The sequence below is a fragment of the Talpa occidentalis genome, unplaced genomic scaffold, assembly GCF_014898055.3.
Source record: "Talpa occidentalis isolate TD23 unplaced genomic scaffold, MPIMG_talOcc4v2.1, whole genome shotgun sequence".
NCBI lineage: Eukaryota > Metazoa > Chordata > Mammalia > Eulipotyphla > Talpidae > Talpa > Talpa occidentalis.
This window is the reverse complement of record NW_026555331.1, coordinates 133,375,953-133,401,807: the sequence shown is the minus strand read 5'-3', so window position 1 is coordinate 133,401,807 and position 25,855 is coordinate 133,375,953. Positions and strand designations below refer to the sequence as shown.

Sequence of the window (25,855 nt, the reverse complement as noted above, 5' to 3'; positions counted from 1 at the left end):
TAAAAAAGGAACAAAATTTATTCTTTTACTATTATGTAGGAACTGGAACCATCTTAGAGAAGAATTTCAGGTCTCCCCTTAAGAGACTTGTATTAAACAGAGTAAAATATGAACCCTCCAAAAACACTTGCAAAATGAACAGATCCTTTTCTTCCACACTTTGGTCAACAGACACCTGTTTTGTATTCTTTTAAGACACTAGAATTACATCCTGATAATCATTCCTTCCTGAGAACTCAACTGTATTTTAGGTGGTTTTAAAATATCTTGCCAAGTACTGAATAACGTATAGTAGAGAAAGGTGTAACTGAGGATTACTGTTTTGTGAGCTGTGGGTATTTTTTGCCATCTCTCCTTTAAAATGTTATTTCTAGGTTTTGGCTACATGCCTTGTGGCATAATGCATCTACTCTTTGATTTTTCTATAACGTGCAGGCTAATAGGAAACTTTCCTTTGAAAATAATTTACCTGTGTTTTCCCGCTGTTCTGCAGTCCATTCAGCCCCGTAACATGTATTTAGTAGCCATTGTTACCTACAAATTACAAAGCAGGCCGCTGGCTGCAAGTGCAGAGACACTGTTTCCCATGAATGTGTTACAGCTGAACAACTGTAATGTTGATTCATGGAAAGAACAGCCTAGGTCAACTTAGCAGATTTTCTAGCAAAACATACAATTCTGTTAACAGGAAATTATAGCATTATTGACTTCAAGTGCTTATCTGTGGTCATTTCCGAGTGTTTCATTACCCCCTCATTACCGAATCTGTTAAATGAATACTGCAGAGGCTCTTTTCTGTTTTTTCTCCTCCCCTCTGCCCCCATCCTTGTTTCCAGCAATGGTACAGCAGTTCCATGAAAGTCATTTGTGTGTGGTTGGCTGACAGATTAGACCTTCAGCTTCATATTTACCAACTGAAGACGCTCATCAAGATTGTGAAGGTAAACAAAATGTGCTTACATGTGAATTGCCCACCAAGCTATAAAGAATAATGGCAAGATATTGACATGCAAGAAAGTCATATTTGATTAACTGAGTGGATGTAAGTCCTTTAAAAACACTTTTAGTGACGATGTGCTGCTGTTTGATTCCATTTTTGGCTAGATTACCGAATATATCTTTTTTGCAGTAATAAATGAAAACATTTTGTTATTAAGGAATCACACTTTAATTATGTACATAAAGTGCCAGCGCATGTACCTGAACATAGTAGGTCCACAATACATTTGTATTAATTTTCTTAAGTATACAGATGTTTTCTCAAATACATTTCCTTCATATTGATTGAATCATATACCATGATGCAAGCTTTTGAATTTGATGTGCCATGAGAAGAAGGAATGTTGGCATTATTTTGGTATATTCTGATATGAAAGTAATAACTGCCACTGCCAGAATTCTTTGGGGAGCATATCCATTCTTCTGGGTAAGAGATGATGAGGTGAAATGTTGGGGGCCACCCAGAACTATTAACAGATGTCACATCATTTCAGTTAGGCCATTTTTACTTCTGTTCTTCCAGAGAAAAAGTAATAACATACACATAATATTTAGTGAACAGGAATCTTAAAATAATATGTTAATTGAAAATGGTTTTTCACACTTTTGAGTATCACCTGTTCCTTTGAATAGATGACCTGTTCTTCCTTTTTAGCACCAATATAAACGTGTGTATATTTATGTGTATGTATGTGCACACACATGGATGTTCTCTAAGTGTCATTCCTAACCTGGCATTATCAGTGTTACCTGAAAGCAAAATTATAGCCACCCACTAATTTTTAATGCTATTAGACACGTTCCATTTCAATGGACAAAATACCTTTGATCCAGAATACTTCTAACCAGAATGCAAATTGTTGGGCCCTACCCCAGACCTACTGAATCAGAAGCTCCTGAGTGTGGGGCCCAGTGAACTATGTCTTAACAAACCCTCCAGATGATTCAGATAGATGCTAAAGTTTGAGAAAAAACCCTGTATTACATCATTAAAATATGTTTTGTCATTCTCTGGGTTCCTACTATCTAAAAAGAATACAAATTCTTTTGTGCCAGAGACACACAGACTAAAAAGACCCACAAGTAGGAAAGTTCTGTTCTAAAGTCAGAAATTGGCAAATATTCTGGAATGTAGACCCGGATCTATATTGTCACCATAATTGCAATCATGACTTGTCATAAGTAGCAAGCAAAATTATAGCCATCCATTAATTTTTAATGCTATTAGACACGTTCCATTTCAATGGACAAAATACCTTTGATCCAGAATACTTCTAACCAGGTGTTATTTGTTCTATGAGGAAACTGAAAGCTCAACATGATGCGTTTTGCATTTGCCTTAGTTGTCCTATTGTTTCTTCCGTGTTTCTACAATCCTTGATTTGAGCTTTCAAATTAAGTTTGAAGTTGTTTGCTTGTTTGTTTTCATGAAAGAGATCAGGAAGATCTGTGTTTACCTCCTGAATATATGTATATGTTAAGATTGCAGTATCTGCTGTGACTAGCACTGGGCTTAGCTGGTTATTCTGTAATCAAGTATATTTCCAAGCTAATCTCTGTTGTGTTCAGGATGTCAGATATGACCCATTCAACCAATTGGTGTGACTTGATAGACTGTTAAGCTTTTTATTATTTTTCTTAGAATAAATCCACCACTTTTTATTAGCCCATATTTGTTTCTTTCACAGTTACTCCTTTTCTCAAATTTACATGTCACTTTACAGTTAAAAATCAAGCACCAGTGAATATTTAGCAGAAAAAATGATTAATAATTTTATAAATTGTAAGATGACATCTCCTTTGTGTTCTAAGGCAATCAATTTATCTCATGTTAATATAGTCTTCATTATGGCTATCAGTAGTCAAGATAGATAAATATGAACCTCAATTTCACCACTGTGTTTGACTTCCCAGGTTTGTATTTCACACACAGGTCCCCAGGCCCCACCAATGCTTTCTTGGGCTGCTACTTTCAGTCAGGTCACGCAGGGCATTAATCATTTAAAATTATTATTTTCACAATGCACATCAGAATGAATTAATAATTGGATGTTCTGGTTTTTCCTACTTGGAATATAAACAGATATTTACCAATTTCATATAGAAGATTCATCATTCTTCGGAACCTATATGGTTATGTTTATAAAGATCATTTGCCAGTGAATTAAAAAAACTATTAAATAGTGCATGTGCAGAAATGAGAAGGCTCCTGAGTAGGGTATCCTCCACCCAGATCACTTAGACGTGGGCTGCAAGTTCAGCAGCTCAGTGCCCTCTACCCAGGAGCCCAGCTTCTCCCCTCCAGCAGTCTGGTTCCTACTCCTCACAGTGTTGTCATGCTTCTCTGCCCATGGAGACCCAGAGACACTCATGATTTATATGATAACCTGTCTTGCTTCACAAAGACACTTAGAAATAGTTGGTTCATTCACATGTTGTTCACATAGAAAAAAACAAATCCCAGTTAGATTTTCACCAAAAAATGTTTGCAATTTTTAACATCAGAATGATTTCTTTGGGGAGGGGAATAATAGAATCCTCAAATAATGAAAATGACTAATGAATTTGTGTTCTCCCTAGTGGCTTGAGGACATGTAAAAGCCATTAAAATAAATCAGTTGCCTCTTTCACCTGAAAAGGAGACAAGTGAGCAGCACTCGTGGCAGGCACTTGTCTTAAATAAGAGCCAGGCTGACTTTCGTTGGCAGCCACGGAGGATGTTCAAGTGTCAAAAACATTTTATGAATTCTAAAATGATTACAGGGATACCTGTCCTCTAGCTCCCCTAACTCCTTATTGTTTGCTAATAAAATAAAGAAGTGGGATCTTAATTATGTATCAATTAAAAAGACATCAGGACTGAAGCTCCACAGTACAGATCTGTCCCGGTCAACTTCTTGACCATTAATCTAACTCTAAGGAAAGTTATTTCAATAAAATAAGAAATCAAGGCTCACAGAGTCAATATATAATATTGATGGAGCAGAAACGCTATATCCGATGCATCATCTACAGATGAATATTTTGTATGTTTGATATTTTTTTCACTTTTATTTTTTATTACATTTTTTATATATTTTACATCATTTTTCATTTTTGTACAATATATACATTTTCATCTTGGTTATGGTCCCCGTAAAATTCCCACCCCCGCCCTTGTTTTGCTCTTACTCCCTACTCCCCCCCATAGTGTGTCTCTGGTTGATAGTTGCTTGTTGAGTTTGATTTTTACTTTATTATTATTAGTCTTTTTCCTGATGTTTGATATATTTTTAATCTCACCATGTGAGCCTGTTATAAATCTGAACCCAGATGTCTTTGATAATACCATGCATATCAGTTACCAGTTTCTCTAGAGAAAACTTACCTTTCAGAGTTAACTTCACAGGCTCTTATGCAAGTTATCCTAAGTTTTGGTGTGTGAGTACCACCTTAGTAATATAAGCTTAACAGCTTAGAAAGAGACTATGAGTATGTCTTAAAATACTAAAATGAAATACAGTGAAAGTAGTTTTGATCATTTAAGAAAAAATACACTCTCTGAATCTAATTTTTACCTGCAGTTGAGATACTGACCTTAGATACCATACAAGCGTTCCTCACAGTTCAGTTTATTTTTGGACATGTGATTGACTTTTCAAATACAAGTTTTATTTATAACAAGTGATTATCAGAATGAAAAATTGTTATCCACCCTCCATACTTATTTTGGCATATCACTTCTGAAACTTGAACGATACCATGGGGTAGAAGTCACATGAAAGAAAATAGGGAGAGAAAATGTGAAAACACTAAGGGTCCTACTACCTTGTAATTGTGCTATTTCTCTCAGAAACCTGTTAGTAGTTCAGGAGTGTATATCAAGGGGATTAACATGCAATCCATCTGCACTTCCTACCTCGTGTGACTAAGCACCTTCTACTGTACTGAGGGAAATCAAGCACCCTTAATGTTAATTACCAGTCACTGGAGTTGTAATATTGGAAGTACAACATTCCTTCTTCTTCTTTGACTGTTTTCATTAGTGAAAAGCCAAAAAATAATGACTGCTCATAATCACTTAATACAAAACAGTGGTGCAGGGATATGTGCTGATACTTTGAGGCCAGTGCATTGAAATTCTATTGCTTAGTATTCCAAATCTAACAGAGAACAGTAAAAAAAAAAAAAAATTAACATGTTTAGCATTAAAAAATGACCTTAATAACACCTCTACAGGATAGGTTCACTTTATTTGTTCTTTGTTTCTCTATTGGACTAAATGTAAATTTTCCCCACAGTTTTAAACCTCAGTCGTAAAATACCCCTTGCACTTAGTCATAGAAAAATTGTATATGAGGAAACCAAAATTAAGAAGAAACATAAACATAAATGAAATTTTATAGGTTATGTATATGCAGTGTCAAGGAACCCAGAGTTCTGTTGTTCTTAAAAATCACTGTAGAAACAAGGAGGAATGTGCTCTATTATACACCAAATCATAATGTACTGTTTCATCAAAAAACTTAAATATGTGTTTGGTTGGCCCATCTGTGAAAGCTTTATGCCAGAATTTGACACTCCACATTCCAAGAACATTTCAGTGGGGGGCCCCCCTGGTGGTGCAGTGTGTTGAGCACAGTGCTGTGAAGCTGTCCACAGCCTCTGCAGTGCGGGTTCCATCCCCACTGGCTGGTGAGAATCCCACATGGTGCAGCAGACCTCTCCTGTTGCGCCCGCTTCTCCCCTCAGCAGCGTATTTTTGTCATCTGCCTGTTCTGCTCCCTGCTTTGTCTCTGGTGAATCCTCTCACCTTCCTGCACCTCTGGCCTGCACCCCAGCTCTTATATAAAAATAAATAAATAAATCTTTTAAAAAAAGGAAAAAAATTCAGTGGGAAAAGGCAATATTCATACAGATATTTAGGTGTACACAAATTTTTAACCAATGGCACAGATAAATTTTATAATTTACAAATACTGAGAATGTATCCTTTGATAATAGGATTAATCCTTTCTCCAAGCATCTCCCCTTGCAACGAATGTAAAACCTTAATATATTTTATAAAATGTAATTTTTTTCTATACTTAAGGAAAGCCTCCTCAATTGGAAAACTAAGAATTCTATCATATCAAAAATGTATTTCAGTACATATTTTACCTTAGTAACAGGTTATTCAAATAGTAAAATCTGTGCAATTAGCAATATTTTGGGGGAAAACCCATCTGAGCATCCCATTTTGATCTACTCATAGCGGTTGTATTGGAATAGCACTGTCCAAAGTCTCATCTCATTTTCTCCCCAGAAATACACCAACGAAATGATTGATATTAGTCGCAGCTACAATCTGCATCCATTAATTGGCTGTTTAAGATCATTTTTGAAATGCCATCTGAGTGCAGATACGTATATAGGGATGGATGGATGGATGGATGGATGGATGGATGGATGGATGGATGGATGGATGGATGGATAGATAGATGGATGGATCAATGGATATATGTTATCTAAATTTCTAAGAAAATTCTTTCTTCCTCCAGAAAACCTATAGGGACTTCCGATTGCAGGGTGTGCTGGAAGGCACGCTGAATAGCAAGACCTATGATACCCTGCACAGACGTTTAACAGTGGAGGAGGCTACTGCCTCTGTGTCAGAAGGAGGAGGGCTTCAGGGCATCACAATGAAAGACAGTGACGAAGAAGAAGAAGGCTGATAGCAAGCAGCTCTGCAGAAGGAAGGAGACCCTTGACATTGTTTATTTTGTACCTTGTCCTTGTAATTACATTGATTGTTTGGACAAAATTAAAATGCTTGTATTTCCATATTTTAAAAAGTATACTGCGAAGCGGAGTTAAAGAACAAAATGCCAAGTATTTTTTTGAAGATCAACTGCTTTGTGTAACTCAACCTAAAAGGAGCTTTGCATAAATTTCTGGTTGGAATATGAACTTTTTTTTAGAAGATGTGACTTTTTTTTCCCCTGCAATTACATCCAAGTAATGTCCTGTGTGTGAAGTGAAATGAGTGTATTTCATAATATTACTTTGTGGGAAGAAGCCCCTTCTGATCACTACGCAGTCTCTATTGTTTTTGTTAAAATGGTGTTTACTTGACAGTTTGTCATTTATGTGCCAGGTTTGTTTTGTAGTTAATTTGCCATTGTTGTGATGTCTGTAAAACCTCTCTTTGGTTCTTAGTACTCTGAGTTGGTCTGCAGGTGTATTCCTGGGCGTAAAGAACTGTCAGACCCAAATATAGACTAGATTATCCAGTGGGTTTGTGTCTAGTTCTGTCTGAACGTTTCTTCTTTCAAGTGTAAAAAATCCCCAAATGTGGAGAGCTAAGTGTGCTCCCTTCAACCTCCCATATTCTCCTACTTCTGTGTGTATCAGCTTGCAGGCAATAAAAGTCTATTTCGTCATAACCAATTCTGTATTTATTAGGCTTGTATAGACGAGATTCAGTAAAAGATGTTTGCGGTTATTTCAAACATCCTGACCATTGGACTCTGTGTTTTTTTTTTAAAGATTTATTTATTTATGTATACAAGAGCTGGGGTACAGGCCAGAGATGCCGGGGGTGAGCGGACTCACCAGACAGAGTGGGGAACAGAACAGGCAGACTGACTGAAACACGCTGCTGAGGGAAGCAACAGGCGAGACAGGAGAGGTCTGCTTCACCATGTGGGCTGCTCCCTGGCCGACCAGGGATCGAACTCGTGCTGCAGAGGCTGCAATTGCTTCATAGTGTGGTGCTTAGCCCCTTGGGCCACCAGGGAGGCCCTGGACTCTTTGTTTTTGTTTCTTGTTTATTTTTATAGGTGATGTTTACAATCAAATGAGTAAAAACCATTATCACTGCTTGCACTTAGCTATACACATTTGTAAAAATTACTACAACAGTCTATTTCTCTGAAAAAAAATGTTGCTACATGTTCATATATTATACATTATTACATTAGCAATTAATATTAACTAACAATTAGTAATTAATGATCCTAGTAATGGTAGCTAGCAATTAAAACACTAGTTAACAATTCTTTTTTCCCAAAGTATTATCTTGCTATAATTTTGCTATTATCTTGCTATAATTTTACAAAGTATGCTTTGTAATGTCTGTATGGATTTTTATTTTTGTATTTTTTCTAAAATATGCTGACATGCTATATATTCATAAGTAATTTTTAAATGAAGTGAGTTAGTGCAAATTAAGTGGCGATGCCCCTGAATTTATATCAGCCTGGACTTTCAAATTCATTCTCATGTAATGTTATAGATGGTAGTGCCCAGACCATCCCACAAAACTCTGTTTCATTCGTGGTTGCCATGTTGTATTGTTTGGGCTCAATTTTGGGGCCCTAGGGGTAAGAGATCCTATGAGACAAGATAAGCATGAAAAGAGCTCTCTTTCCCTTTCCTGGTTTAGAGACCAATTCTGCCAGTTTGGTGTTGTCCAAAGGCTATTTATCTAATACCATTCTCCTTCCCCTTCTTCCCCACCTTCATGCCCAATGCTACCCTTTCTTCATGCCCCCTGGAAGCCAGGGATGCTTCCTTAATCTCCCCAAGTTTGCTGCTGCACAGGTCATATGACTGTACCCCTACATACCCCTTCTTCTTTAAATAAAAAGTCCTTGATACAGCTCATCCCAGCAAAATTGGCCCATTCTATCCTAAAGTATGAATCAATCATTGATGACTCCCTCGTAGCCATATACAGACATTCAAAGAAGGATCTAGCTGGTAGAGTTCAGAAATAAGGGGCAAATACAATGTGCAGGAGGGTTTTGCTGCAGGTCTCTCTAACCTATTTAACCTGCCTCCTGCCTTTGATGTACAGTTTCTTGCAGCGTCCAGATTTTGGTTTTCTCTGCTCCCTTCCCTTTCACACCCAGGAGATTTCTTCAAGGTTCATTTCCCACCCCAACCTCCGGTGGCTCCCACAGGGAGGACAACAGGCAGAGATGAGTGGTGATGCTCCCAGTTTTATGAGGACTATTTGAACTTAGAACCCTTAAACGATAGGAAAGAGTATGAAAAGAAATGTATAAAGTAACTCTGAAAAGGAATGAAAAGTCATTTTAGGGGTTTTACCCAGAAATGCTCTCCAACATCACCGTAAATTACTTGAAATGAGTTAATTGTTCACTGGTGTGTGTAACCCTTAGGGTGACTGCCCAAGCATCTGTCTATTAAAGGAAGCCAAGTGTTGTTATTCTTTTTTAAAGTGTTCATTTTAAAGAAAGAAATCTGAAAAGCCGGCAAATATTTCAATTTTTTTAAATTAAATTCATGGTTAACTCAAGATAAATAGCTCTACCCTCTGCCATGATTTTGGAGAAGCGCAACCAAAAGTATCTTCTTTGGACAGTTTGGTGTTTCAAAAAACTAGTACAGCCTCAGTCCAGCCGGAATGGGCTTGTAAAATAACATATATAGGAAGAAAGTTTCTCCCAACATTTATTGGAGAACAAAATATAATGCCTTTTGCCGAAAAGGGAAAGAATCACACAGAGCTTAATGTAAACCTCGGGGCTCCAGCTGTGGGTCGTTCTTACATTCACGGATTTTTCCACTTGAATTCTCTTTAGTTCTTGCTCATTGTCCTTCGCTCTGGAGAAAGATTTCCTGCTACTTTTGCAATAAACGCCCTCGCAACACGCCGCGGGCCTCCTACCCCGCCCCGCAGGGTCACTGCCCGCCCGACCTCCCGCCACCCCCCAGCCCTACCCCGCGGGCGCTTTGGCTGCGAGGGTTCCTGAACTGGAAGGTGCTCTTAAGAGAGTGGGAAAGAGGTCACTGCTGCGTCTCAGGGAACCCCGAAACCCCTTCCTGCCGCCACGGTCTGCCTTCCAAGAGGAGTGCGCCCCGCGAAACCCTGCGGGGACACCAGTTAGCTGGCCGGGCGCCCCGAGGCCAGACCCAGCCTTCGGGGCTCCTCCCGCCGCGCCTTTGGTAAAGGAACCCGAAGGGGCCAGATTAAAGGCAGAGCTTGGTCACCGTTACTGCTCACCCCCAAAACAGAAAAGGGAAACTTCCCGGTCCGGGTCCCTAAAGGGAGGGGGTAGATCGATGCTGCCTAGAGAGGCGCCCGCACGGCGGGCGGGGGGCACCAGATGCCGGGGACCGCGGCCCAGGCGACCCCGCGCTCGGCCCCCCGCGCGCCCCCACCTGCAGCCTCGGGCGCCAGAGCGCGGCGTGTGCGCGGGTTCGCGAGGGCAGCGCCGAGTCTGTCTCGGGGCTAAGTTCTCCCTGCGCCCCGGCACGAGTTCCTTTCCCTTCAAGGGCTGCCAGCTGGACGGACAGGACCTTCGGGAGAGGCCGGCGAGGCTGGCGGGAGGCGGGGAGGAGCTGGACCTGCGGCAGCGACGTCCTCGAAAGCGCCCGGCTCCGAGGCTGCCTGGGGACCCTCGCCAGGGGCTCAGCGGGCAGCTCGGCCACGTTGCGGGGAGGAGAGGGCGCGCAGCCGCCTCCGTCTGCTCTTGTGTGTCACTCTGGTGTAAGGGAGTTAAGGGAGCGGGACCGAAAGAGGCTGTGAGGTGAGCGCGACAGCTCTGAGCTCCAGAAGCCACGGGTGGCAGCCGGCCATGACCTTCATCCCCTTTGCAATATGCGATCGCTGGCAGCAAGGCGTAGACACTGCAATGTGCGCGCATGCTACAGGGAGAGGAGGCTGTGGGAGCGAAGAATTTGATGTTTTTCTCAAATAAAGAAAATCCCTGATTAAAAAAAAAAAAAACAGAAATGAATGTACATGAATGTACATGATTGCGCTTGGGGAACCATAGAGCCCGGGCCTTCGAGCCACGATTTCCCTCAATAGCCACACCCCGTTCCGTTGGCAAGCTACCCAACTTCTCTGTGAAAGGGGTACTTCGTAAGGAAGGTGGTTGTAAGGATGAGAGGCAAATAACAAGTTGAGGTCATTATTGTTAAAGTAGGGTGGATTCTGCAGAAATCTTGGGTGGCCTGTATCGCCACTCACCGGCCCTTCTCCCTGGGGTGGCCACAGGAGACCCTTCTAAAGCGCACTCCAGGATCTTCCGCCCCACCCCTGGCGTGTCCGCGCGGACTGGCTGGAGTGGTCCAGTTGCAGGGTTATATATACGGTCAGTTTAGTGGGAGGGGAGGAGAGGTAGGGGAGGGGCCAGCCAGCTCCAGGCTCCAGGAAGGCCGGCCTTGCGGAGAGCGGCCGGCCGGGAGCTGCGGCTGGGAGGAGACGCAGCAGGACGCACAGGCACTGTGCCCACACGGGATGTTGGTCAGGGGCTGTGAACGCGACCAGGTATGATCTGGGAAGCGCCAGATCGCAGATGAGGAATCCCAGGCGTGGGCTTGTTGTGCCCAGTAGGCTGAGTTCAAGAGAATTTTAAGGCAAGTCGGTGTTCATTAAGGTTTCCTCAAGTTTAAGGCGGCCTAAAATGGCATCCTGATACCCAGACCAGAGATGTGTCCACAGTGTGCGCGCTTAGGAAGTGCCTAGCTGATCGAAGAGAGGGCAGAGGAGGCCGCAAGACATCCCGTGCGCCCAAGAGGGCCTCAGCCTTGGCAGCCGAACTAACAGGACAGTCCCCTCTGGGCCCTGCCCTGTCCGGGAGTGCTGCGCTGGCCGCACTCCTGGGCTGCCAGGAAAACGCCGAAAGCGCGTTTTTCTTGCGGGGAGGAGGCGAAGGGCTTGTTTGTAGCAAGGGAGACAAGTGCCCTGGGGGTACTGGGGCTGGGCACTCGGACCTTGCAGCTGCAGGAACTGATCGCCCTTGAAAGGGGAAGCTAAGGCGCTCTGCTTTAGGCAGGTCTAGAGCTACTTTTTTTCACCCGAGGGGTGTTTCCCAAGCCCACCGTTCCCTTACTGCAGTCAGCCAGCAGCTTCTGGGGCTCACACCACACACACACCATCCCACAATGCCTTTCACCTCCCTGGACTTTTCAACTTTACTTTATGGGTGTTTGTATTTGTGGGAAACTTTTTAAAATCAGTAAATAAGCGTAGTCAGACTTCCCTGAAATCTTCCACAGTGTGTTCCCCTGGTGTGGATGGTTCCCAAGTCAGAGGAAGTGAAGAGTTGACTTCAAATTCTAGGACCATTAGTCAAACAGATACTCCTATACTCCTTCCATAACCTGACACAGGTTTATTTATGAACACCCAACCTCCCCCCCCAACACACACACACACACACACACAATATATAACTTTAAAAAAATGAAGATGGTGTGTCCAATATTTCTTTTTTTGTTTTAAATCAATTTTGGTTTGCTTTTTAACATGACCACCCTATACCCAACAAGTAATACCTCTTTGGGGTACAAGGGGCAGGGGCAAAACCTTAAATGTTGAAGTTTGTGGTTTAGATCATTTCCTTAAGCTTCCAAGAAAGCAAAACTAACTAACTTTGTAACTTTGGAAGATTTTGCTAAGCAAGTAGAGAAAATTTCAATAATGTTTCTTTACAAAGTAAAACATCAGAACCCACTGTCTGGATTTCAGACAGTGGCAAGTGATGCATGGAAAAGCCAGGACAGCAGGTGATGGTGGCAGGGTGTGGTTTTTGTCAGGCCTTCCCTGCAGGAAATAGGGATAATATTTTTTAAAGACACACTTCAAAGTTGCCTGTATTGAAGAAGATCATTCATTGTCATTCGTCAGACTACTGAGTTCTTGTTATATTGTGTGATTGCTAGGTGTGTTCTTTCATATACTTAGGAGTATCCATCACAAATTTGATTAGTTTTAGAAATTCATAACTGTGTCTTAGGAGATGAAATCTGCTTTAATCAAACTGGGAATTTTGAAAAGCTTTTGTGAAAGGTTAATTCGTGAATCTATAGAAGAAAATGTTCTCTGGGGAACTGAGGACTGAATGTGGGAGAGCAGGTCCCCAAGAATAAGAAATGTCCTGGATTTTGTGCAAAGTCACTTAGCAAAGGTCGTTCATGATGTGTATTATACCATTTCTGTGTATATTAGCAGAAATCAAATCATTGAGCAGAATGGTTGTTTTTAAGTACAGTTGTCTGAAAAATAGTTGGGAGAAGTTTATGGCTTAACTTTTAACAAGGTAATAGCTATTCATATGTTAAGCAGTTTTATTTTTAAATTGCTTTTCGATCACAAGGCCTCCCAGGAATAAAGTGGGTGTTGATTCAGTCCCATTTTACAGAAAAACAATTCAAGGTAAGGGGGAACTATCACCACCCTGTTGAGGTTGACAACATGTTCACTATCTGCAGAGGCCTGGCAAAAACTGACATCATTTATTCCAGCTCTCAAAATGTCTGGGACAACTTGGTGGTACCAAGAACTTTCTCAGAAAGGAGGAAAGACTGTTTCTGGTTTCGGTGGAAAATTGAAGAGTTTGGCTTTGAAAGGAGAGGAAATCACCAGGAGGAGAAAGAGGGTTCTATTTCCCCCTTAATGAGGCTAAAATCAGGGGTCACATTTCATTGTATACTTGAAAAAGTGAAGGTTTTCTCCTAAGTCTCTCATAGCGTTTTAAGTAAAAGTTGTAGAAATTAAAATAACATTCATAAACTACTGGATTGGATGGCATGTGGGAGAAACGGCCAGTTTTTCACAGGAATTTTGCAGAGAAAAGGGAAACTGGAATAAGTCAAACTCAGAAGGCAGGGCAGGAGGAAGGAAGGTCTGTCAGGTTTCTGAGTTTGAGCAACCACTATTGGCACCTGAGAGCACTGGTGACTCACCCAGGGCACCACGTGTCCAAACGCTGTGCCCAGCCAAAGGGCACATGTGCACCACGGTCAAAATAAGGGGGCCCTGGGATCCCACAAACCTCACCCCTGACTCTCCTTTCCCTTCCTTCCACAGGGAATCCCAAAGAAAATACCGCAAGTAGGGTTCCAGAATTTGAATATACTAGTGGACTCTCAGTTCAAATGTAGAAAACAAAATGTTTCTACATTTTCTACCAATGTGGAAAACAAAACCGAATCCGAATGGCAAGGACAGTAATCAGTGTATTTAATAGCCACCACGTTTCACTTTTCCATCTGCTCTTGGAGTGAGCGGTCAGAGCCCGCTGGACAGCGGGGTCTCTCTTTCAGTAGATGCTGTGACCTTCACTTGTTTGGGGAAATAATACATTGGAATCACTTATTAATATTAAAGGACAATGACTTTGCTTTTCAAATAAAAAGTTCCCGTCAGTCAAATAAAAGGGAAGCGTGTCCTTTGGAAAGCCCTCGAGGGGCCCTCTTTCAGGCCCGCAGCCTTTTGAACACAGCATATGCTCTTAATACTTAAAACTCGTTTGCCCTTCGCAAGAACTCGAAATCAGCGTCATTACAGCCAATTTCTCTTTCCCTCGTCTTTCAACAGTGGTGCGAAAAGTTCAGTTACTCTCTGTCATGACAAAAACTCTGCAAATCAGCTCATGTGCCAACACTGGGAACATATCCAGGCCCATGGTGCGAAAATGGAATATGTGCTGTTGAATTATTATTTTTGTCCTTTAGGTTTACATCTACGTCCTTGTATTATGTAAATTTCGGAGAAGCTGTGAATCACAGGGTTACGTCGAGGTTTTTTGTTTTTTTTTTTTTTCCCTTCCCCTCCATTTGCAGCAGGAACCGACCCCATTCAGTCTTCGCATGAGTCACCTCCAGGCTACAGCTTCCGCTTCTTTCCCCCCATGCCCGCGCGGCTGCCTCCCCACCTGGACCCCGCGGGCGCCCGGGGTTCAGGGCCGCCACCCCGCCCCTGCCCACGCCCCGGGGAGCCGCCGAGGGCCGTGACGTCAGGCCGGCCCCTCGAGGTGCGCGGGGCGCGCGCTGCACTTCCCCGGGGCCGCCAAACACGCGCGGGCGCTGAGGCTTCGCGGGGTTTCAAGTAGCCTCTTCCTCTGCGAGCCTGGAGGGAAACAAGGACAGATGCAACTGTTAGTGACATTCAAGGGCTCACTGAACTTAAATGAAAAGGGGGTGTGGGCGTGGGAAGAGCGGAAAACAGACTTCCATATTAATCAACCCAGGAAGGCGATCATTTAACTGAGTGGAAAAGTTCGGATTCCTTCGTGAGGGATTTTCTCAGCGTGGATGCTGAAGCTCAGCTCTTGAAGGAGCTCGAATCCTGTGGGATTGGGTCTGGGAGAAGCCTGGGGGGCTGGAGTCCGGGCGGGGGGGGGGCGGGCGGGCCGGGGAAGCGCGCGTCCCCCCTTTATGGACCGAGGAAGCAGCTGGAGGTGGCCGCGGGGGCTTTGTCCTCTGCGCGCGGCCAGCCCCTCTCTTTTAGAAAGGAAAAAGGGCTTGACAGGGAGAGCTCAGAAGCTGGAATGAAAGGGCCAACTGGAGGGTGGGGCCAAGGGAGGTGGGGGCGAGATGGAAGGAAACTGTCCTCTACCTTCCGACTAGGAGAATCTAGTTGGAAAATTCTCTCACCTTCCCCGGGACGGTCAGGAGACACCCACAAATTCTCAGTTCAGGCCAAAAGGCTTCGAAGGAAGGATTCGTGGGGGCTACAAAGGACATGAAAAGGGTTTTTTTGGAGGAGATAATCGGGGGTGCCCCCCCCCAGCCCCGTTTAAAATTGGCTTAAAGTGTTTTCCGTCAGAAACTGGCTTAAGAAAAGTGTTTTCCGGGAAACTCAAAGTGACAAGCAAAACTAATAGAGATGTTCCAGTTCCTTCTTGAGCGTGCCACTGCGTCAGGCGTGTTCTCTTTCACCTGACCTCTCCAATAATTGACCCTTCAGTGACACCCCGAGTGGGCAAAGCAGGTCTCTTAGAGAATCGAAAACTTTTCAAACAAGAGTTCTCTGCCAGCTGTTACTTGGTTATAAAATCCGATCCGGCTCCATCCCGAAACTCTTCAGAGGCTCCCACACCACCCACATTTCCCAGCTGGGGTGGGATTGGGGGTTCCCAGGACTTGCGGGGTGCGGTGGGAGTGAGGAGAGGCGAGAGCACGAGCGCACCCCAAAGTCCGCGGTGCGGGTCGGGGCAGCGGCGATTCCGAGGCCCGAGGTCAGTGGGGCCGGCTCGGCGACCGCTGGACGCTGGCGGCCCCGACCCCTGGAGGCCTGGCCGGGCCCGCGGAGTCTCGCTGGACACGCACCGGTCGCAGCCCAGCTGGGAGGTCAGCCTGGCGGCGGGCGGCGGGGTGGCGCCCCAGCTCCCACCTCCCTCCGGCCGTAGGAGCCACCGCCCCCCCCCCCCCCCCCGGCCCCTCCTGGGCAGTCTCGCCGAGCCGGGTCGCCCTCGGCCATGCCAACGTCATCCTAACTGTTGGGGACCCGTGAGCAGGAGCCAATAAGTGCAAAGCCCGGTCGGGGAGTGCTCAGCTTTTCTGTTTTACTTCGGGCTGGGATGAAATGGCTCCGCTTGGGCAAAGGAATCGTGCATGAGGTGCTCTAGGTCGGCAGCGGGAACTCGGTTCCCCCGGGCTGCCAGGTCTTGGGGGCGCTGAGGCCGACGCAGAAATGGAGGCTAAGACCGCCCGGGGCGGTGGGTCCGCTTGGGGCGCTCCCGGGTCGCAGCGACCGAAGGCCGGGGTCCAGGAGGTAAATGGATTTATAAACGACTCTTAGAGATTTCTAGCTTAAAAAAATTTGATTGCCCTCCATTGCTTCCCCATTCCCCTAAGCTCAGCCTTTCTCTCAATTATTTGAATTTCTATCATCGACTTTTATTTCATGGGACATAAGAAAATTTGAAAATAACACCCAAACTGGTTTACATCTCATGAATAGTGTCAAGGAATGAGTCGCGCTGTGTGTTGAATATGGTTTTTTTTTTTTTTTATCTACAAAAGGACTTTTTAAAATTATCTAGGGACTGCTGCCAGTCTAGTCAGCCAGTTGCACTAACCAGCTATCACTGTGTGGCCAGAGACTGTTTGGGGGTGTCTGCTTCTAACTGATCACTTCCCAGGTTTCAGCAATACCATTGTAAATTGCAAGCAAAACTTGGCTGGATTTTGTTGCTTGACTTCTAAGCAGCATCTCAAATAAGTTGGAGAAACTGGGTTACTTGTAAAGCTTCTTTTTTTCATCAAGTCCAGCCCTGAGTGCGAGCCTGGCAGTCTGAAGGGAACACACCTCACAGGCCTGTGGACAGGAATGGGTGAGAAAAATCCCAGCATTAATGGAGGGGCAGAAGCCTAGGGAGGGGATGGGTGTCTCATGTCTGCAGGTTCTTAAACCTCTCATATTGTGGCTCATGAGTTACTTTTTTAAAAAGATTAATTTACGTATGCATACGAGAGCTGGGGTACAGGCCAGGGGGGGGGGCGGCAATGAGAGGATTCACCAGAGACAGAGTGGGGAACAGAACAGGCAGACTGACTGAAACACACTGCTGAGGGGAGCAGCAGGTGAGACAGGAGAAATCTGCTTCGCCATGTGGGTTGCTCCCTGGCCCGCCCGGATCGAACTTGTGCTGCAGAGGCTGCGGTTTGCTTCATAGTGCAGTGCTTAACCCCTTTCTCCACCAGAGAGGCTCCTAGTCAGTTACTTTTTACAGACTGAATATATAAATGCCATTTTAAGAAGAATGATTTTGCTACATTTAAATGAAACCCTAGTATAAAAGAAAGAGTAAGAACCAATATCCAGACACAACCAAACTACTGTCCCACCAATCCTGCTTCCAAAAGAAAGACTCTGTGAGTTAAATGACCCTTCCCATACGCCTCATCTGTGGGATGCTGCCCTTCACATGCTATACATAATTAGGAAGAATTATTTTATTTGCTATGAAACTAACTGAAAGTACTAGTACCCTTAAATCTGAACTTGTCATCCATGCATTTGTTAACCTATTGGAAAGTTAGTTCCCACCAAGTATTCACCGACTAACCTGAGACATTCAACAGACGCATTCCTTAAAACTCTCGGACCCTTCCTATTTGTGGTCATTCCATCACCCACCTCCAAAACACACTGCAAGAAATAACAAAAGACCAGTCACAGAAAAAGACTGAGCAAAACTGTAGAGGAATTTAGAAATGCCTTTTTCCTCTCTGGAAGGAAGGCATGTAGTCTTTGGCGCTACTTATTAAAGTAAAAGAAAGTGTGGGTGAGTCTGAAAGTCTGGGAAGGGGAGGTTGTCAAAATTAATACTAAATCTTCTCTCCTACCTTTAGCTAGTAAGAAACAAAGAAGACTCTTGGTTTTGCTGTGGGAGGGTGTTGGTTTGTGGATATTTAAAAAGCCTCAAGAATGTAAAAACATCACTAGAATGAATTCATGCACTTGGCAGAAGGTTGGATAAGTTATAATATTTCCCAATCCACTTTACATTTTAAAAAATTCAACAGTATTTTATAACTTATTAAGGAAGATGAAATGAATGGTTATGGATTATTTGGTAATTGACAGCTCTACAACATTGCCTTTTTATTTCAGATTGCTATAATCTTGACCAAAACCTGCATTTACTTGTGACAGGGATGTAAATAAAAAGTCTGTGAAAATTATGCAAGTTCTTATGTAATATCGGGAACACAGCTTAGAAAACATTGAAATCAAAACTAAATTACATCAAAAAAGGAGAACTTTAAATTATTTGAGAGGCATAGACCATTTATCTCATTTTTTCAAGTCTTAACCCAGAGTCTTGTTATCTGGTCTCTTCATATTGAGGGCTTTTCTGTTTCCCTCAGGACATCTCATTCAGGATAAACCACACACTTAAGACTTGCCTTCAACAAGGATTTAAAGTGGGTAGGCAGGCAAATCCTGCCATTCCATGACTGAGAAGAACAGGGACAATTAATCATCAGCTCTGATGCAAAGTAGTGGAATTATTGGAGTCTCCAAGAAAACTATAAGTTTCTATTTTGTCATTAACAAAACAAACAAGGTTCCCTTGCATTTTCCTAAGAAATATGCTAAAAGTGACAAATGGTTTCAGAAGCCTTAAATTTGCCAAATATGTTCTGCTTTGATTGGGGATGGGGTTTTGTTAGTTTTCAAATGTTTGGAGAAAAATCCCTAAAGTCCTGGATGAATTTGATAATAAGAGGAACCCCTTTCTAAATGCTTTTGCGTTTTAAGACAGCTGTTTTTTTTCAGAGAGAAAGTTTTTTTTTTAAATTAACACGATTTAGTTTAGATTTTGAATGGAAAATACTCATTAACAAACGTTGCGCGATCAAGACCTGTATCTACAAAGTACCTCCTTCAGTCTTTAGGATTAGGACGCTCAGGCCTATCTTTTGTTAAAGGAAGGCTATAACTGCTCCTTTGCGATATTTGTGTTACTCAAATGACACTATACTTTCAAACACTTGTCAAAAAGGCAAATCCCGAAAAGATCAGTGAAAAAGCAAACTATTGAAATAATAACTATACAAAACACGTACAGCCCTTAGCCAATAATTTTCCTTTTTAGTTCGGTGTCCACCGAAGGAGAAATTTACCGAGGTCAAATAAAGGCTCTTTTGCCGTTAAGCAGGAGGGCGTGGGGGAGGGGAGACAGAGAGGGAGGGACACGCGACGAACGTGAAAGAAACTGGTGGCATTCAGTCAAGAAGGCAGGTAACGCTCCGGAAGCGGGTGAGTTGTGCAAGTCAGCTGGGCGCTCCAGAGCTTTCCCGGGCCGAGCTGCTTCGTCCTTCTTTTGCTTTTTCCTTTAACCCTGGCCCTGAGGTCGGAGGCGTGCAGCAGGAGGGGAATTTTTCATATTGGGAAGCGGCAGGTAGGAAAGGAAACCTGATCCGCCCCAAAAGGCAGCAATTAAAGTCTTAACCGCGACCCATCTGTCGTGGGACGCCCCCAGCCCCCATTCTTTCCCTGAGCAAAACGGTCCCTGCGCCCTTTGTCTGAGCAGGGGAGAAGAGAAGACAGGTTCTGCGGGCCCACCAGCCAAAGGAAAGACCTTTTCCAGCCTGGGCGCACCCTGAGCCAGCGGAGGATCCCCGCGAAGAGCTGCCGCGGGTGTGGCGCCTCTCCCCGGACCTGGCCCGGGGGCTCCGCGCTCGCCGGCTTCTGCCCTCCGTCCGCTGCAGCCGTCCACGCAGCCCGCGGCCACCCGGACACCTGAAACCTGGCGCTTCCAGACCGAGCTGCGACGGCCGGTCACACCCAGACCTTCCCCCCACCAGGCCCTTTGACGGCCTCCAACTTTCAATAGGACTCACGCCTCCTCCCCCATTCCGCAACAGTTGGGTTTCCCCGCCACCCAGCCAGCTGCTCTGCTCCCCCGTTGGGCATCGGGCGGGCGCGTTCCCAGACCAGGCTCTCTGGGTTGCCACCCTCTTGGCTCGCGGGGCGGGGGCGAGACAGACCCTCATCTAAAGCCAGAGTGGGGGGGGGGTTCCTAGCATGTGCAGAGCAATGGGGTAGGGAGAAAGGAATTTTTGGAGACCGATTTCCTCTGTAAAAGGTGCACCTGCATTTTTGAGTGGAACTGGTCAGTGGCTCAACAATCCCAGAGGTTCTGGCCTCCCCCGCTGACCCTTTCCAAGGCTCTTGTTGGAAGACGACGCCCATAGCAGCTTGGCCCTATGTCTGGCACCGCCACCAACCGTTCTACACGCACCCACGGGGGTAACTCACCAGGTAGATGGCACCCTGGGCTGCTGCGTTCGCTCGCTCTCCCGGACGTGGATGGCGCAGGGCCCAGAGGTCGCACCTCTGCGCTCCTTCTCCGCCTCCCGGCGCGGGCTCGGGGTCTCTGCGTTCTCCTCGCGAGGCAGCTAGTGCACGCCCGGCCCTGGCACCGCCGCCCCGGGGCTCAGCTCCGCGCGCTCGCAGGCGTGCCACCCTCAGCGACAGGGAGGCTGGCGCCGCTGCTCCGGGCGCGCTCTCGGCCGCGGCCGCCTGGGCGGCAGAACCTGCGCTGCCCGAGTCAATGCCACCGGAGTCTTGCCGGGCCACTCCGTAGGCTCCCCGCGGCGCCACACTAGGTGGGCACCCGGCTGCTGGGCGTTGCAAAGGCTTGGTGTCCGCGAGTTCTCCGGGGGACGGAGGTGTGGCTGTGGCCGCGACTGGGGCTCCGGCTGCCAGGGGAGCTCGCCGCTCCGCGGTGCACGCGCGCCCTGGCCTCCGCCTCGCGGCTCGGAGGGGGCCTGCGGACCGCGGCAGCAGGGAGGTTGTGGGTGGGGAGCAGTAAGTTCTGTTTTCCGTCTCCGCTCAACGTTCAGTGTTTGAATTGCTCGGGGAGAGCTCGCTGAGCGCGGGCACTTAAAGAAAGGCACTCTTTCCGGGCGCTCAATGGAACAGACCCAGCGCGCGCGCGTGCGTGTGTATTGGTGTGTATCGAGGGTGGGGTCCAGTCCCGGCCCAGGTATCTCTTGGTGTGACACCGCTTATCCTTGCATCGCCTCAACTTTGTGGATGGAGTGTGTCTTTCCCAAGCGTCTGCCATACCATCGTATTTACAAAACCACAAACACATAACAAGCCTCCCAAGGCATTTCGTTGTCGGGGGGCTGGTGGGGGGGTGGGTGGTGTTTGGGAGGCCAGTTACCTGCTGGCGTCTTCCAAAAGGTCCGGACTCGGTTCGGGCCGCGGAGACTGGAGAATGCCGGGAGCAGGCAGCCCGGGGCCCTAGAGGAAAAACAGGGCTTGTGGAGGAGCCGGTGCAGCTCTGACTTGGGCCCAGTCCTGGCCCAGCAGAACCATGCAGGGAAAAGTGGGATTTTGCTGTCGGAGGCTTCCTGGCCACGGCTTTCAGGAGCCAGGTGTTTGATAAATATAGCCTGGCGTTTGCTCCTGCATTAGACTCCTTTCCTTATTTAGCCTTTGCACAATGATTTTAGATGATGTCACTTAGAGCTAAACGAGAAAATTGATCTCAGATTTGCTTGGCCTCTAAAGCCTGGTTAAACAGATTGAGATTAAAAAGACAGAGGAAAAAGCGGGGGGTGGGGGTGGGGAGGGGGGCGGGGGGCGGAGGGAGCGAAGTGTGCGTCCAGGAGCGTGTGCGCAGAGGGGAGGGTGGGCCGCGCTGCCCCGAGCGCCCCCGCCTCCTAGGGGCGGGGGAACCTCCCTCACCAATGAAAAGTAGTCACTGACTGCAGGAAAAAAAAAAAAAAAGTTTTCCTGTTGACTGTTGGAAGCGAATTGAGCAATTATCTAGTTTACCTTCTCCTCTTGGAAGTTAACGATTGGCGAGATCTTGGCTGCGTTATTGACACAACACTTTCTATTGATAGAAATAAGTAGTGATTGTCCCCGAGTCATTGGTGCGCCAAGAACTCTGCGATGGGCTGGCAGGAGTCCATTGGGCTGGGCAGGCAGGTTCGGCTGGTGATGCTGGGGAGGAGGAGGAGGAGGCTGCTGGTGGTGATGGTGCCCGTCCTGCTCTCTGCAGGTCTGTGACAAGCAGGGGAACGAAGCGACGACGGCGCAGCCCGGCCCCGGCGGACGGACGCTGGCGACTCCGACATGGACAGTAGCTGCCACAACGCGACTGCCAAAATGTTAGCGACGGCGCCGGCCCGGGGCAACGTGATGAGCGCCTCCAAGCCCTTGGCTTTCTCCATCGAGCGAATCATGGCGCGCACCCCCGAGCCCAAGGCCCTGCCCGTCCCCCACTTCCTGCAGGGAGCGGTGCCCAAAGGGGACCCCAAGCATGCTCTTCATCTTAACTCGTCGATCCCCTGCATGATCCCCTTCGTGCCTGTGGCGTACGACACGAGCCCCAAGGCTGGGATGACCGGCTCGGAGCCGCGGAAGGCGAGTCTGGAGGCTCCCGCGGTGCCCGCAGCGGCGTCTGGGGCGCCCGCCTTCAGCTGCAGCGACCTGCTCAACTGCGCGCTGAGCCTCAAGGGCGACCTGGCCCGCGACGCGCTGCCCCTGCAGCAGTACAAGCTGGTAAGGCCGCGTGTGGTCAACCACTCTTCCTTCCACGCCATGGGAGCTCTGTGCTACCTGAATCGAGGTGATGGCCCGTGCCACCCGGCGGCCGGCGTCAACATCCACCCGGTAGCCTCCTATTTCCTCAGTTCCCCTCTGCACCCGCAGCCAAAAACGTATTTAGCCGAAAGGAATAAATTGGTGGTCCCGGCGGTGGAGAAGTACCCCTCGGGAGTAGCTTTCAAAGACTTGTCCCAGGCTCAGCTGCAGCATTACATGAAAGAAAGCGCCCAGCTTCTGTCAGAAAAAATCGCGTTCAAAACCTCTGACTTCAGTCGAGGCTCTCCTAATACCAAACCCAAAGTTTTCACTTGCGAAGTGTGTGGAAAGGCAAGTACTGTGTAGTAGAGATGTCTTCCTTCCATTTTCTTTTCTTTTCTTTTGTTTTATTTTAGCATTATATGTATACCCCTGTTAAAAGCTTCCTTCCTTTCTGCCTTGCTTTCTTCCTTGCTTTCTTCCTTCCTTCCTGCTTTGCTTCCCGTTTTATTTTGTCATTGTATGTATACATTTGTTGTAAGGTTATCACCTTGCTCCGCTCCCTTTGCTCACTTGAATTCAAAGTGCTAACCTGTGCTACATGTGTTTTACTTTAAGGTCTTTAACGCACACTATAACTTAACTCGTCACATGCCGGTGCACACAGGAGCCAGACCCTTCGTTTGCAAAGTGTGTGGAAAGGGCTTCCGTCAAGCCAGCACCCTGTGCAGGCACAAGATCATTCACACCCAGGTGTGTTCCTCTGTCTCAGTTTCACCTGGCTTACACCAGCATGGTTTTGTAGCAAAAGCGACTGGTAAACCCTTACTCTTTAACTCAAGGTTTATTTAAAGTGTGTTCGTTGGAAATGCTAGGTAGTCTTTGCCTTTGTTTTGTTTAAACTCATAAAAGAAAGCCTCACAGTGTTGTTGGGTTGGTTTTTTTTTTTTTTTTTTTGAGTTTGCAGCATCCCACTTGAAAACAAAATAACGTAGCTTTTCTGCTTTTCCTACTTGCCTCTTAGGAAAAACCTCACAAATGTAACCAGTGTGGCAAAGCATTTAATAGAAGTTCCACTTTAAACACGCATACCCGAATACACGCAGGCTACAAACCGTTTGTGTGTGAATTCTGTGGCAAAGGATTTCATCAAAAAGGTATGGAACTCAAGGACATTATCTTTTTGGCAGTTTTGCCCTAATTGGTGTTCTTAGGATATTTTAGAAAATCTTACAACACAACTAGTTACTAAGCGCCTATGTTGGGATTCTAACCTCCAACCCTCAAGTCTGATTGGTATTAGAAAATGAATAGTTCATTACCAAGGGGGTATTTCTTTTTAACCACCTGTTCTCCATGTACATCTTGGATTAATAAATATGGATTTAAATGCAGAGGGAAGGCCGCATTGCTGGTTTATTTAAAAATAAACGTGGGAAGAGAATTACAGGCTCCCTGCACAGCCCTCCCTGCACTAGCTATGCAAATGGTGGCAGCTCTTCTTGCCTTGCTGTCCTCTGCCCCCCTCCCCTTCCTTTTCAAACTCTCTTTTCAGATCCCTGTCCCTGTCATTTGTCTATTTCAGGGAATTACAAAAACCACAAGTTGACCCACAGCGGGGAGAAGCAGTTCAAGTGCAATATCTGCAACAAGGCTTTCCACCAGGTTTACAACCTCACCTTCCACATGCACACCCACAATGACAAGAAGCCCTTCACCTGTCCCACGTGTGGCAAGGGCTTCTGCAGGAACTTTGACCTCAAGAAGCACGTCCGCAAGCTGCATGACAGCAGCCTGGGGCTGGCCCGCACGTCCGCTGGGCAGCCCGGCTCGGACCCGGCGCCCCCTCTACAGCAGCCACCGTCAGCTCCCCTCCCGCCTCTGCCACCACCCCTACCGCCCTCTGGGCCCCTGCAGCCTGGGCTCCACCAGGGTCACCAGTGATTAAGGCCAAAGTCCTTTCCCGGCCCCAGCTGGGGTCCCACTACTGAGGCAGTGGCAGACTAGAGCTGGACCTCCTGGTACAAGCTCCTCTGCAGAACAGAGGGCGTGTTGGGCCCCACACTTTAGCGCTGCCCAGAAGCCTCTGCATTCCCTGGCTTTTTGCCTCTTGCATGCACCTGCTGAATGGTTTTGTGTATTATATTCTATATAGGCACTAACAATTATGAGAAATTGGGGGGGTGTTTGTTTTCTGATTACTTTTTAAACTTTGGAGAGACTTTTCATCTCGGGTGGAGAGATGGTGTTTGTTTTGTTTTGTTTTTAAAAACAAATTTCTGCTGTATTTATTGAGATCTGTATTATCCTACCCGGGAATGCTGCACCATTTTAATTTTATTATTGTATATATTTCCATTGTGTTGATTCTGCGATCTCAAGATGCCTGCCGATTGTTTATTATCACTTCCTCCTTCCCCGAGGTAACAAAACATTGTGTGTATGTTATATATACACGCAGAGATGTGTGTGCCTGTAAAGGCACATTCCACATTTGTGAGCACACACACACATATGAATTAGATAAGGGTGATTCAGTATGGATGAATTTAAATTTTGGTTTTGATTCTTGCACGTGAAAACTGATTCATGGACTGTTGGAAATAAATATTTGGAACATGCCTATTTAATCAACAAACTTCAGGGCTCTGTTATATTATTCAGCTAGCGATCACTACTTCTAATCCTCTCATCCTTCCTCCTCTTAAAAAAGTTCAGCCCTTGGATTCTGATCATCTTATGTTTGATCTGGAAAAAAAAAAAATCACAGGGACCAGACAAGAGTTCCTCCAAGTAGTTACGGCTTTTGGTAAAGTAAAACTTTCATAAAGTTCAGAGCCAGAAAATACGTTTTCTCACAAAAACATGTCTGTGTCCCCGGCTGTCCTACACATTTGCAGGGCTCAGTGAAATGGGAACAACATATCTAGGGGACTCGCGTTATGCACATCCCCGCACGCCTTCCAGTGACACCATGAAGAGGGGACTCTCTTGTTTGCATCCTCAAGACACACGCTGATTTGTACACAGCTGGCAAAAGGAGCCTCCGTGTTTTTACATGTGTGTATATGTTTATAG

The 25,855-nt window shown here is 46.0% G+C and overlaps 2 protein-coding genes and 1 long non-coding RNA gene across 6 annotated transcripts in view; 2 read left to right on the top strand and 1 right to left on the bottom strand.

Moving 5' to 3' along the window:
* The window catches only part of CADPS2 (calcium dependent secretion activator 2), a 410,328-nt gene extending 403,529 nt beyond the window's left edge, over positions 1-6,799 (top strand). For both annotated transcript variants that reach the window (XM_037512374.1, XM_037512392.2), the window contains 2 exons: positions 837-941; positions 6,519-6,799. In XM_037512374.1, the coding sequence (XP_037368271.1) occupies positions 837-941; positions 6,519-6,692 (279 nt within the window). In that variant the 3' untranslated portion in view covers positions 6,693-6,799. The remainder of the gene's footprint in view (positions 1-836; positions 942-6,518) is intronic.
* Positions 6,800-14,750: 7,951 nt separating this feature from the next.
* On the bottom strand, positions 14,751-19,624 carry LOC119246136 (uncharacterized). 2 transcript variants are annotated; one of them, XR_005125467.2, is made up of 5 exons: positions 19,300-19,624; positions 17,793-17,875; positions 16,803-17,041; positions 15,376-15,452; positions 14,751-14,848 (listed from the first exon to the last, which is right to left on the bottom strand). It is a non-coding gene; the product is annotated as an uncharacterized LOC119246136 (long non-coding RNA). The 2 variants fall into 2 exon arrangements; XR_008550842.1 differs by having other exon boundaries at positions 16,879-17,041.
* An 848-nt stretch (positions 19,625-20,472) lies between these two features.
* Positions 20,473-25,409, top strand: FEZF1 (FEZ family zinc finger 1). 2 transcript variants are annotated; one of them, XM_037512345.2, is made up of 6 exons: positions 20,473-20,497; positions 22,254-22,756; positions 22,907-23,128; positions 23,396-23,530; positions 23,802-23,934; positions 24,363-25,409. In XM_037512345.2, the coding sequence occupies exons 2-6, from the start codon at positions 22,328-22,330 to the stop codon at positions 24,719-24,721; spliced, it is 1,278 nt and encodes a 425-aa protein (XP_037368242.1). In that variant the 5' UTR covers positions 20,473-20,497; positions 22,254-22,327; the 3' UTR covers positions 24,722-25,409. The 2 variants fall into 2 exon arrangements, with proteins under 2 accessions (XP_037368242.1, XP_054548575.1); XM_054692600.1 differs by having other exon boundaries at positions 22,254-23,128; positions 24,363-25,394.
* Positions 25,410-25,855: the final 446 nt, after the last annotated feature.

Bases quoted from the DNA above. Each gene is read 5' to 3' on its own strand.
- FEZF1 (XM_054692600.1), top strand. From the start codon at position 22,328: ATGGACAGTAGCTGCCACAACGCGACTGCCAAAATGTTAGCGACGGCG. The intron at 23,129-23,395 runs GCAAGTACTGTG...TTTTACTTTAAG, and splicing joins CTTGCGAAGTGTGTGGAAAG to GTCTTTAACGCACACTATAA. The intron at 23,935-24,362 runs GTATGGAACTCA...TGTCTATTTCAG, and splicing joins CAAAGGATTTCATCAAAAAG to GGAATTACAAAAACCACAAG.